Below are 13,731 nucleotides of genomic sequence, written 5' to 3' on the forward strand. Positions count from 1 at the left end.
AGGCGCATCTGGGAGGTTGAAGTTTGCAGTTTGTTTTTTCCTCCCATTTAATCTTTATCCCAATAATCCCTGACTTCCTTCTATCATCAGTTTTTGGTTGAAAACTGGTTGAAATTGCATAAACTTTGCTAAGTATGTCGCCATCATTAAAGCAAATGTGGCCCCGATGAAGGATGAATGCAAGAAAAGCTGCATTCCCATGACGAATGTACTTTAATTACAAATGTGCTTCTCTTTTGCACTGCATTGTAGATCATCTGCTCATATTTGGGTATCTTAAGAAACAAATATGATCACATTCTGCATGTGTAACCTACATCAACTATTTTCAGAACAGCTGTAGATGTGTCACAGATCATTAACTATACCTATCTGTACTTCTGAAGGTCAATGTGCATTGTATAATTAAAATAAAATGGGGTGATCTCATATCCAAGCATGGGGGGTAAATGAATTATGGAAAATAATGATCTGTGTCTGGAAAGGATCAGAACAGGCAATTGCTTTTTATAGGAGGTAAGGTGCTAATGAACAGAATAGGGAGGTTTTATTATGTGATCCTTTTCAGACAAAACACTGCTATTGATGTAAATGCAGACAGGCATAGTACGAGCATCATTATATACCTCTAATATAAAAATATAGAGGCTGCCATTCCTAAACTCACCTTTAAAAAAATGCCAGTTTTGTGATTGTGGGTCTTATGCTTTAGCTTCAACAATTATTTCTCAATATTTATTTACTGCATACCTGTTCAGGGTCTGGTATTTAGAAGTGAGCAAAACACAGACAGGAAAATAACATTTTGTGAGGGAGGGGAGCAATGCCATACCCTAAAATGTTTTGTTGATTATTAGGCTATTTAGATGGTGGTGAGAACAGAGCCTCCTGGAAGCTGGCACCTTGGCACCTGGTCAGCTACATGTGGTATCTCTACTGCGCATACAGGTTTGGGGAAGCGGTAACCACACCTCAACCGAACTGCCAGTCAGATATTAGCCTTTTAAATCTGAACTCCAGACACACATTATTGCAGTTATTCTTTATTAATTCATTAAATGTATGTTTTTACCGGAAATTTGGTATCAGCCCCATGCAATTCCCTTAATAGAAACCCTCAATCTAGGAGAATGATGGAAAGGACAGCCATTCAGGGGTTCTGCATGACAAGAAACAAACATACGAATAGGAGGAGGTTGTAAATGATAACAGGGATGGCTCCATCAGTCTGTTGTTCTTTTTCTTTCCATTCAACAGGCTGGTGGTAGATGAGGACACAACTGCATTTCTTAACTGCAAAGGGGTGTCATTCACCTGGCTGTGTTGTGTGGCAGTGCTTTGTAAAGCTCAAGCATGGATTGACAGAATTAAATATATAATTATGTATATATTTGCCTGGGGTTCAGCTATAAGCTATAAGCATATATGTTTACCATAAACAGACTAAAAAAATATTTGATTATTAAAAACTGTCTAGCTAGTTGTATGAGATGGGTAAAAGGAGAGTATTATTAAACATTAACTTTAAATCAAATTTGTCCCTTCTTGGAAAAGACTGTTGTTTTTTATGCATATATTTTGTCATATATATAATATATGTTTTATATATTTATATATATGTCATATATATAAATATATATTTTATTATGTTAATTTTCAAACGTCCTTGAGAGACTTGTAAACTTTAATATTTTTTGTAGATACTGCTTATTTTAATTTTTCCTCCCAATCTGGCTCCCTGCTGTTTACTTGTGGGCATGATACCCTAGACAGCTGTAAATCTGTAACAGTACTTTACATTAATTAATTTACATGTATAATGTAAGCTATTTTGCATAGTTGGAACACTATCTAACAAGTGCACAGAACAATTATTCAATTTCATTCAATTCAGCTAGCACTTAACACTATCTATGTCAAACAAAATAAACTGGTTCAAGTGAACATTCTTCGGGTTTACATATACTATAGGGGATTCACTTGTGTGTGTCTTGTTTGGAGATTCTTGCATGCTGGGAACTGTTGACCTAACCTAAAGTGGTACTTTTAGTAAAGTAGGTCCTACGCCGTTCTGTCTTCCTTCTTTTTTTCAGAGCGGACTGGACAATGGACACCGCCATTTTTTCTTCTTCTGACGTCAACCTATCTCACACTGTGCAGGTACGAGATTTAGGAGGCACCTTCCTACATTTCAGCAAAGGCTCTTCTGCACATGCTCATGATTGGACATGCTCAGAAGGAGAAGCCTGCAGCCTTCTGGAATATGTGACATTTGTGTCCCTAGAAGCTGCCGGTTTCCCCAACAGCCTTTCCTGCCACGAAAGAGGAGGGGTCCTCCCCTTCAAATTAAAAAAAAGTATAATTTATATTAGCCACCTTTTTTATTTAATGTCCTTGCAATCTCCGGTAGGAGTATAGTTTAAAATGATAATCAGGCAGAGAGAGCAAAAATTAATGTATATGTTACCTGAAAATATTTCGATAATGGTTTAAAGGACCACTGAGGGCTCCTGGTTGTGAAAATATATAAAGGTAAGCTTCCATATCTTCCTTTGTGAACCTGCAACTTTGCCTCCTGATGCCAGTTGTATCACTTGTAAAAAGATCTTTAAGGATCTAGAAAAAAATCAAAATACAGACACAATATCAAGTCGCAAACAGATACACAAGAAACACACATTTTCTTAGAAAATATAAATATGCATATATACAGTACAGACAAGAGTTAGAATTATATATACTTTACCCTTATCTTCAGTATCACTGAACATGGTGCTCTTGTCCTGAGAAGAATCTTGTAGAATGGATGGCAGACAAAATCTGGCAAGAAGACAATGCAGTCCATCCTAAGTGTGCCCTCACCTAAAGCTGCGTACACACTTGCAATTTTTGTCGTTGGAAAGGATCTTTCACGATCCTTTCCAACGACAAAGGACGACACGATGCATGAACGGTGCTGTACATACAGCACCGTTCTGCTCTATGGAGAGAGGAGGGGGAGAGCGACGGAGCGGCACCCTGCTGCGTGCTCTCCCCCTTCCCTTGCATTAGGATCGGTCGTCGTTCATCGTCCGTGGATCTGCCAGGACGGTCGTTCGGAAGATGGACGACGCCGACTGTACACACGCCAGATTTTCGTCCGATATCTGGCCGATGCCGATTATCGGGCAAGAAAAATCTGACGTGTGTACGCAGCTTAAGATTTCGAGTACTCAGCATTCTGTAGGAATCTTTCCTGATGGAGGTCATCCTCGCCTAAATACTTTGGGGTGGAAGACTGGGGTAAAGTAAGTTTAACTCCCTTTTAACTGCCCTAGGTATTTCTTTTCAGGTATATTTTTCACCTAATAAAAGGCAGTGATTTGGAAGAAAGGACCAAAGAGTGTAGGAAGACCTTCCATTTTACTGAGAGGTCCAGCTGAGGCAGCAAATATTTGGTCTAACCAAGCGTTCAAATGCTATAGCCCATTGAATTACTAGGATAAAGTGCTTCTTTTAATAAAAATAAAATGTTTAATAAAAATAAAGCTCTCCCTTTACCATGTAAACTAAAGAGTGGTTTTACCCTTTACCCTACCCCTGTCCGTTGCTAATTATATTGGAACAAGATGACATTTTAACAGTGCTCAAAAAACACATCTGACAAGGGAGACGGAAGGGGATACAATACGTTTTGTATCACAGTATGGTCAGAACGAAAATAGAACACTACCAACTTACGCTCAATGAACTGTTTGTTTTCATATGAAAATGATACATTGTCAGGACAAATTGTCCATTGTTATTACAAATAAAAATGGTTGGGTGAGCATCTTTGAATAACAGGTAACTCTGGGTTTAGTGTCTGTAACTTCTATGTCTATGACAAGGTATAGAAAAACATTTTAAAACTGGACTGCTATACAAAAGTATTAAAATAAGACACATGTTCAAGTTTTAACAACTATTAGAGGGACAACCATACAAAGCTCTATGGGAAGGCCTAGGAGGAACAATGTTACCATACCAGTCAGTTGGCACTTTAAACTTTCTTTATGTAGGGTAAACAGCTCATCTTGTTAACCTAATAAAAAGATAAGCTGGGCATATGAAAAAATCAGGAATGCTAACATTTTTTCATTTTCAGGCTTTGTCTCCGCCCCCTTCAAACTTCTTTCCCAGTGGGAATGACCCCTGAGTGTCCACATCTAGCTCCTATGTTCTGTTTGTGAATAATGACAACCAATGTAAGATTTTACATTGGATCTGCTTTTTTTAGCTTACAGGTGAATAATTGATGTCCTTTGTTGATTTTCTATTTAACTTTGTGTATTTAATATTAGGGTATGGTCTCTAAATCATTATAAAGGATCTACATTATATGGGATTGAAAACACATCTTTTTGTTACATAAAAGAGTTGTTTATCTGCATAAACAAAGCCCTTGCTACCAACTTACCTTCAATGCTAAATAAAAAGGAACTTTTTCAATAAATACATGGGACATGCTACACCAGCAGAACACTTTCAAAATGTGCTTTATTTTTTTAAACAAATTTAGTATATCCATGAAATGAGATTGTCCTCCTTGACAACTATTCTTTAATATTCTATACTACCTTATATAGTAGTTTTAGATTTTGCAGTCAGAAATTGTGAGTATAGACTGTAAAATTAAATAATTTATATGTTCCAGATCTCAATTTTTCATTTTAAATAGGCCTAACAGACAAAACAACTTATAAACACATTTAGAAAGCAGCTGCACTTACATGAGGTACATTATCATTTATTTTTTTCAGTCTTTAATGGGGGTGGTCCACTTTGGAACAATCGCTCCTTAATCCAGTAAGCCCCATGTGCACAACATAGATGACATGATCTCCTCTTCTTTATGGATGAAAACCAACATGCTTTATTCTGCACTGAAGAACCAAAATCATTATTCTGGAGGTCAATAAAGGTACCCAAACCCAAGGGTTGCACATGGAATGACCAGGTTATAACAAGGTGCTAAATCAGTAGTGAACTATTCATACCATTCTGGTCACTATCTTAACTAAATATTTGTATTTTATGTGGTGTTTTCTTGGTGTACATGCAGCCAAAATCAGAGAGTTGGAATCCCATGGATCTTCTTTCTATGCATATTATAACCCTTACAAAACGAGATGAAGAACTGTTAATAGTTCCAGCTCCACTAGGAAATTTAACAAAATCTAGGGCCTAATGTAAAGCACATATAGTATTGGTGAAGTTTAGCAGGGACACAGATTAAGGAAGGATCTTCAAAAGTTACAACCCCCTTTTCATCTTTCAATCAAGGCATCTTTAAGAAGGCAAAAAAAATGAGACATGCGCTAATCTTCCATTTCTCTATTGTCCATTGAGGTCATTAAAATAAGCTATCTAAGTTTGAAAGTTTTTACTTCAACCCGTAAGAGATTCCAAAGCCAAACGGTGGCATTCAACACATTCTGGACCCCGAAGTTTGATAACCTTTAAAAATTCTAGCTGAAGGCTCCATCAAGTAAAGAAAAAAACTAACTGGATAAATCTCATGCAGCTGTCTTCAGCCATAAACAGGTTTGTGTAATAACTTCAAAACGATAGGTTGCTGAATCTGAGTCTTGGTCCCTTAATGGACTCTGAGAAAAGGATTTTACTGTGAGTACAAAATTCCTAATTTCAAGCGTGAGAACAAACAATCCACTATGAAACTATAAAAAAAAGATAATGCAAAGGGGTTGTTATAATGGCCACATCATGCCCAAAGCACATTACGTATAACTTAATGTGAGCTGTAAAATGGATATGGAATGCTGATTCTTTATACATTTTTCTAGTTAGACTGACTTATAAATAAATTGTGATAACTGATTCATGACATATGTAATGTAATAGTCTAGGTCAGCTCACCTTGTAATCATTTATAGTATACATGAGTTCGGGTAACCAAGGCATTTGGAAAAAGAAGTAGTAACCAGATTTAATCAATTGAGAAGGGTGTCGTAGAATATATTCTGAAACAAAAATACCCATTAATTTTTTTCTAATCCACTACTGAATACGTTTAAAATATTTAAAACTGGTGGAAGAAGTATTATCTATGAAGTGTAGGGCTTCAGGTAATGTATCAAACACCAAACAATGGTAAGAAAGAATAAGGATGTCGCATAACTTCATTACACTTTTTCAGGGTACCCTTTACATTCAGTACTTAGAATGCAAATACCCCGAAACAGGGAGCTTGTATACTCATATAGAATAAAATATATAACATGAAACACTCATAATGAAGCAAAGTGTACTATAAGCGATCTAAACATTGGCCTGCACAGAATTTCACTTTTTATATGCATAGACTAAACAATGATCTAAAACTTTATTTTAGGTTTATTTTACATGTTAATAAAGCTTTTATGATTCCACCTTAAAGTGTAAACTCTAGCTTCACTGGTTATTAATATTAACCCTAAACCATTCATTTATCACAACAATTAAATTGTTAGAAACAAATAGACAGTTTTAATTGGGAATAGAAAAGAGGTATTGCTGAATTTTACAAAAGACTTCCTTTAGTAAATGGTGACCAAATAGTGATGTTTTTATATATATGTTTTTATATATAGTAATACATATATAACATACTTTTGATCATTTGTAGCAACTGTTTTCTTTTTTCATAAAAACACTTCGAAGCATGATTTCCTTCAATAAACCAATGCAATAACAAATTAGAAAATGTATGGAAGTCAATCAGAAATACTGTACTTCACTGCGCGTTGTGTTACCAATTGTTTTCTTGGAGACTATGGTCCCAGCTGCCCTGGGATCATTGACAAGTTCCCCCAGTGTAGTTCTGGGCTGCTTCATCACCATTCCCATGATCATTGTAACTCCACGAGGGGAGATCTTGCATGGAGCCCCAGACCGAGAGAGGTTGACAGTTATTTTGTGTTTCTTCCATTTGCGAATTATAGCCAAATGTTGTCACCTTCTCACCAAGCTGCTTGGGGATAGTCTTGTAGCCCAGTCCAGTCTTGTGTAGGTCTACAATCTTGTCCCTGACATCCTTGGACAGCTCTTTGGTCTTGGCCATGGTGGCAAGTTTAGTATCTGATTGATTGATTGCTTCTGTAGACCTTTTTACAGGTACTGTAACAAGCTTGGATTAGGAGCACTCCCTTACAGAGGGCGTGCTAATCTCAGCTTGTTACCTGCATACAGTGAAGACACCTGGAAGCCTGATAGGGGATCAAATACTTACTTCACTCATTACAATGCACATCAAGCTCTGAGTTTTGAGCACTGGGTTTTTGGGGGTTCTTTTGTTGTTATTCTGTTTCTCACAGCTACAATAAACCTACCATTACAATTATAGACTGGTCATTTCTTTGTCAGAGGGCAAACATACAAAATCAGCAGGGGATCAAATACTTCTTTCCCTCACTGTATATCAGGCTGCATGGCTAAAGGGAAATAGGGGCTGCTGCAAAACTGGACAGAATAAACAATGTTTGATACTGCAATGCCACAAAGCAGGGGACCGCTGGACAGATAAGCATCTCCTAACATTAAACTTCATAATTTGATGCTATTTCTTAGACTTGGGAACAGTAGCCTCATGTATGTATGTGTCTCCAAAATTACCCTTATAAACAGTCGTGTTTAGTATGCAAGACCATACCTATATTTGCGCATTTGTACACGTTTTCAGGATTTTGTATCCATTCATGAACAGCACATACGGACAAATTTATTACACCAACCACAAACACACATCAAACCCAAGAATTTTGTACGTAGGGACCACTGTCAGCAATATACTGACCTATGATAACCACTTAACAAATCCAGGCTACTAATCTAAGCATGTGTCAATCTGTCTCCAAGAAATTAGCCTCATGTCATCTTCAATCGTCATCTTAAACCAGCACTTTAGCTGAGAAATGCTACCAAAATGATGTCTAGGTAGTAAAGTAGATAAGTAGACTTAGGGAGTATGACATTATATTAGTTTGGTTGGATAGCATTTTAGCAAAATACAAATTATTTATATGCCTCAAGCAAAGGATCGGTAGTATTTTGATAATTGAATCAAATTCCTTTTATATAAAGTAAAGCTAAAACTATATTTTAATATTGAAAACATTTGCTTGACTTTTTTTTAGAGACAAGCACAGTGCATCTGAAAGTTGCATTTCCTTGCTCACATGTCTCTACATAATCAATACTTACAATATTATATCAGAAAAGATTAAGGGCAAAGTATTTCACCTCGAGGTTAGAGCAATTTTGTCAGCATGACCCACACATGTTAGAGTGAAACGAAGCCAGCACAAGTCTCAGATACTGAATGGAGATATTCCAGAAATTGGAGTGCTGGTTCTTCACAGTATAATTTCTTCAGCACAAAATACAGGCTTCAAAATTAATAATCTAAATACAACCGTATCCAACGCCGGGGTTGATTAACTAAAGATCTATAGGCTGTTCATTTAGCAAAGTAAATATGGTAAAAATGTAATGATGATGGAAAGAATGGAAGGCTGGAGTCAGTAGTTTTACCCAGTTCACTACGCTAAGTGTATAATCCTTTGGGGAGTGATCATTTACTTTAATTTACTTCCAAGTGAACGACCTGAAATCCTTTTGTGAATCATCCCCACAAACTCCCTTGCTAAATAAATGATATTAATTTGAGGTCATGAAAATACCAACAAATTAGTGCTGTGGTAATACAGGTCATGTAGGTGTTTACCTGCACATATCATGTTATAAATATGGGTTGAATGTAAATGTTAAAGTTTGTAGAAGAATACGTGTGTCTAAACCCAAAAACGTTTCTTTCATACCATAGGATTGTACAACTGTTTGGGTAAAGTGGGATTTCTCTTGGACACAGGGAAGTAAGGCTTTGGAATATAAGATCTATATAACTCTATTAGCCAAAAAAAAGAAGGTTGCCTCCATCTTATCTGCTGCAGCTTCTAATGTACACTGTGACCCTTATTTATTAAAGCTCTACAAGACTGGAGAGAATAGACTATCATGGGTGAGGCTGGGTGATCCTGGAATGGAGCTAGTCCAAGATTGAAAACATTTGGCAACCTATAGCAAATGATTTTTAGGAAATCCATTCCAGGTTTACAGGACAACTCCAGTTCATTAATGCTAGTCTATCTTCTCCAGTCTTAGAAAGCTTTATTAAATCAGGCCCTGCAGTGAAGTAAGCAATTTAATAAAGGAAAGAACCCTGTACAACTGTGCAATACTAAAGAGGAGGCTGGTAATTAGCTATCAGCAATGACCAAAGTAAAAGATTCTAGCATAGAATTGCAAACCTATATTAGATTTCACTGATGATCAGTTGAGCAACCTCATGTTTACTTACTGTGCTAGTCTATGCAAATAATGATGGCTGGTATTCTTGTTTTTGAATAGTGGAGAGGATGGGACAGTTTTGACAGTTTTTTTCTGTGTTCTATCATGGAAATTTCCCAATTCCTTCCTGTGATGCCCTCTAAATTGTGTTACCAGAAAAAGTGACAAGAGTGCTCTAATCCCTCCCTGCCCTATCAAAATCAAAAAAGGGATTTAAATATTCTTCAAAAGCACAGATGGAAAGCTTCCATGCTGCCTTAGTTACATTTTTATATGTAAAGAGTTCCAAGTGCCATGAGTGTGTAATAATCTCACATTACATTACAAGTGATGTGGGTCATGCTGTGTTACTGACATTCTGATAAATAATGCATTGTAAACCATGGAAGCTTTGGCAGTTTGTAGTGCCTGAGGAAAATATAATTTATTCCCAGACTTGCTCTCAGAGATGTAGAAGATGCATTTCTTATTTATCTGTTTATATTCCATTTCATAACAGCAACAAGCAACTGCTAGATAGAACCAGAAGAATAAAACCCTGGTGTGATCAAAGCAGGGTGGGCTAATATGGCACAAGACTTATATGAGTTTGTATATTTAGTATATTATAAACATTGAAAAAAATAAATTCAGAAATGCCTTCATTTGTTTTGATGTATTAAGGCAAAAAGTCAGTGACCTATAAATGCCAATAAAAGAAAAATGTTCTGCTGCAAACATTAATTGAAAGCTGAAATTGGACAGTTATATTTTCATGGGTTATATCATGTTTCTTCTTGTAAATAATAAATATATATATATATATATATATATATATATTCAGATAATAATCAATTTGAAATGGTTGATTCTGTTAAGTGTTCTAGCAGAGAATGCTGTATAAAGCTATAGCATGCCTGCCTATCGCACAAAGTCGCTCCAGGTAACACTTTAAATTCATCCATTGGTTGCTAATACTATTGTAACATTTCGACAATTTATGGAAATCTAGTCAGTACAACTTTTAACTGAGGTTTATACAATTCATTGCAACCAGTTTTAAAAAGAATCTTAGCTGAGAAAATATTGTGGCTGCAAATTTTAAAAATCCTTCTGAAAATGTTAGCTGCCTGGTTTCAAACTTTCCGAGTCAATGGGAACCAGGTGAGTAACCTGGAACCTAGAAGTATGCACACCTGGACAGAGGAAAGCTAAATGAATCTTAGATCATCTGATCTGCATACTTATACGGGGTCTAGGTTTTGAACCATGGAAGCCAGAGGTTCAGCACAACAACTAGGAAGCATTTTCAATACTAAGAATGTCAAGGTTTCCTTTACAATCAGATTCTTAGTGTAGCTATCATCCTTTGGTATATGATTCTCTGCTGTAAAATGCAACTATAGAACATGATATGTTGGTGCTGGAAGCAAAAATTAAATTGTGAAAAATCTATATTGTTGAACTAGACTGACTACAACCATATTAGTTAAGGACAAATGAATGTTTGATACACTTGTTCTTTAGGTTCTATTATTCTATTTTTATTATTAGATTTAGGGTTTAGATGCACTTTAATTATCTGAGGGTTAAACAAATATACATTAAACAATAAATGGAAAATGTACACTTAATTTGTTGATAATATATTGGATGGAATGAAAGTGAGATACTTTTTTAAAAACTCACCTGTAAAAACAGTTGGATGGGGAAAACTTAAAACTATAAGCTTGGTGACCATCTCTGGATAACAAATAGCAATTAACCAAGCAATCATCCCACCCCAGTCATGGCCAATAAGGACACATTTGGAATAACCTGAAAGACAAAAGCAACTTATTTATAACTAGACACATCATGTAGTTATTTACTGTAGTGGGCATTGATACAACATGATAGGCCTGAATTATTAAAGCTCTCAAAGACTGGAGAAGATACACTTTCATGAGTGACCCTGGGTGGTCCAGCAATAAATCAGGCCCGAATTTTCAAGTACAGTCATTTTACAAACCACCTAATGTACTGCAGGTGTTATTTTGAAGTGTCTAAATAAAGGAAAAATAGTGGTGACAAAAAGTACTTGTGGGCTTAAACAATTATGTTTTGCGTATCCTAGAGCATATAATTTTTCCTAAGTATTTTATTTTACAATGTGTCCCTCTTGTCAGTCTCAGAAGGTTGTAGGATAATAAACCAAACTTAATATGAAGTACAATTACAATAAGTACATTATAAAACCTGCCAAAAGGCAGCTCTGTAGTTTTGGTCGTGTCTTGATCAATTGTTTGATACACAAAATGATTTTTACAAATGATGTGACCAAAGATATAACTGGTTGTGATAAATAGAAGCCAATATGCATGTGCCAGCAGCAGTCTTATTGGCTCACAAAGGTTTTTCAAAGTGTCAGAAAAACCAATAATTTTACAACACTTGCTTCTTTTCCACTATTCTTTAAACAAAATTACACTAAAGGCGAATGGTAACTGAGCTGCATGTAAAAAATAGTGTGGGGATCATGGCACAGACAAGAAGATCATCTGTAACAGCCTATAGATCAGCGCTCACCAAACTTTCGGACCTCACAGACCACTAAATTCATAATTTTAAATCGTGCGGACCATTAATATGAATTTAAAAAAAAATACATTTGTAAAGTAATGATCTTCCTAATGGTGCCTGACGAGGACTGTGGAGGCTCTGATTCATTGATCAGTTCACGGTTAAGTGAAGTATTACTATTGCTACTAATATCATTAGTTGCATTATCTTTGGTATTACTAAAGAAATGCAAAATATTTGTTTGCGTTTTCTCACTCATTATGTGTTTATTTAATTCCAGTCTATGACCAAACAAGAAATGATAGTTATCAAAGTCAAACTATTTGATGCCATTAAACATAACAGTCTTATCTATACCAATATAACTAAGATCTAAAAGAGCATCTGAGAAATAAACAAATAAAATAAAACAATCAGATGAAAATTGGTATTTGTGGAGCGGGGTGACTGTTGTAATGATCGAAACAATACTGAAACATAAGGCTCTGCAATGGTTGCCTCATACAATTTAGGATTACACTGACATCACCCTGAGCCAGTACAGTTCATGAATTTATAGGAATATAAAGGCGAAAAATGCCATTCAGAATTAAGAATTTATTAGAATATTATTTCTGTTTTATTATTAAAAAAACATACAAATTCAAAAATATGTTCACATTTTTCTTTGGACCACCAAAAATTTCTCACGGACCACTGGTTGTGGACCACTGCTCATTCGCATCACTAACTGTCCCTTAGAGCAGCTGACAATATAATATCCCTACCATTTTATATGTCATTAAGAGTCAAAGGTTAGCTGAGCTGTGAAGCTAATCAACCTACTGGTATGTTTTTGGGATGTGGTAGAAAACCAGAGTGCCCAGAGAAAACCCATGAGAACACAGGAAGTGCTTTCTGGACTGAGTCTGATTCTGTACACAAAATAATATTTTGCTCCACCACGCTTTCATTCCATGATCCAAAAAACGATGTCCATGATGTGAACAAACATTCAGACTGATGCTGCCACATACAGAAGTATATGTGTATTATAAAAAGGATGCATGATCATTTGACGATCATAAAGAAACCCAGTTTCTGAAATTATATAACAAAAAGCACCCATAAAAGTTGACTTTTTACTTTAATTCTGGGCAGCAATTTGTAAAATGGCTGGATGTCAGTTTCTACATCGGTGGTTACATCGATTTACTCCTACATTTGTAATGTGTCCTGAGAGATGTGGTTTGGCTGCATCTATGCTCAAGGTGATGACCATGGAGGGGACTTTGAACATGTCTAGGAAGACTCTAAGGACTTCCAGAAGCAAGGGGCCCAACGGTGTCCACTGACTTTGATCACACTGTGTAAGGCCCTGGTCAGCACCAGTCCTGACGCGACACCAGTCCCCCAATCTAACACAGCAATATTCACCTTTAACAAGCACCAGCTTAGCCTCGGGAGACTGATTGCGTCTCCCAGCACTCAGTTGCCCCCAGGACTTACTGCGCAAGGGATGGTGTCCGGGGATGGGTTGGCAGCAAGCCAGGAGCCCACAGATAAAGCAGTACCAAAATTCCAACAGAGACAAGTCCAGAATACAGAGCAGATGTCATACACCGAATATCCATCCACTAAACATACACAAGGGCAAAACACAAGCAGAGTCGGGGTCACAGGCAAAGGTCGGACCAGGCAGCATAAACTGGCAATGTCAGAAACAGGCAAGGGTCAGCAACAATAAATCAGACGATAAATTTCCAGCACAGATTAGCTCAGCTATACACTACAACAGGCACTGGTGACTGGGAGCAGAGAGGCTGAAAAGTCCCAGGAGCCAAT

General features: G+C 36.5%; 1 protein-coding gene across 1 annotated transcript in view; it reads right to left on the reverse strand.

The window, feature by feature from the left end:
- Positions 1 to 13,731, reverse strand: part of EPHX4 (epoxide hydrolase 4) — a 36,124-nt gene that overhangs the window by 1,760 nt on the left and 20,633 nt on the right. The window contains exons 4-6 of the mRNA XM_072419888.1: positions 11,035 to 11,163; positions 5,899 to 6,002; positions 2,468 to 2,616 (exon numbers count right to left, since the gene is read on the reverse strand). Coding sequence (XP_072275989.1) covers positions 2,468 to 2,616; positions 5,899 to 6,002; positions 11,035 to 11,163 — 382 coding nt within the window. The remainder of the gene's footprint in view (positions 1 to 2,467; positions 2,617 to 5,898; positions 6,003 to 11,034; positions 11,164 to 13,731) is intronic.

The sequence above is a fragment of the Pyxicephalus adspersus genome, chromosome 8 (genome assembly GCF_032062135.1).
Source record: "Pyxicephalus adspersus chromosome 8, UCB_Pads_2.0, whole genome shotgun sequence".
Lineage (NCBI taxonomy): Eukaryota > Metazoa > Chordata > Amphibia > Anura > Pyxicephalidae > Pyxicephalus > Pyxicephalus adspersus.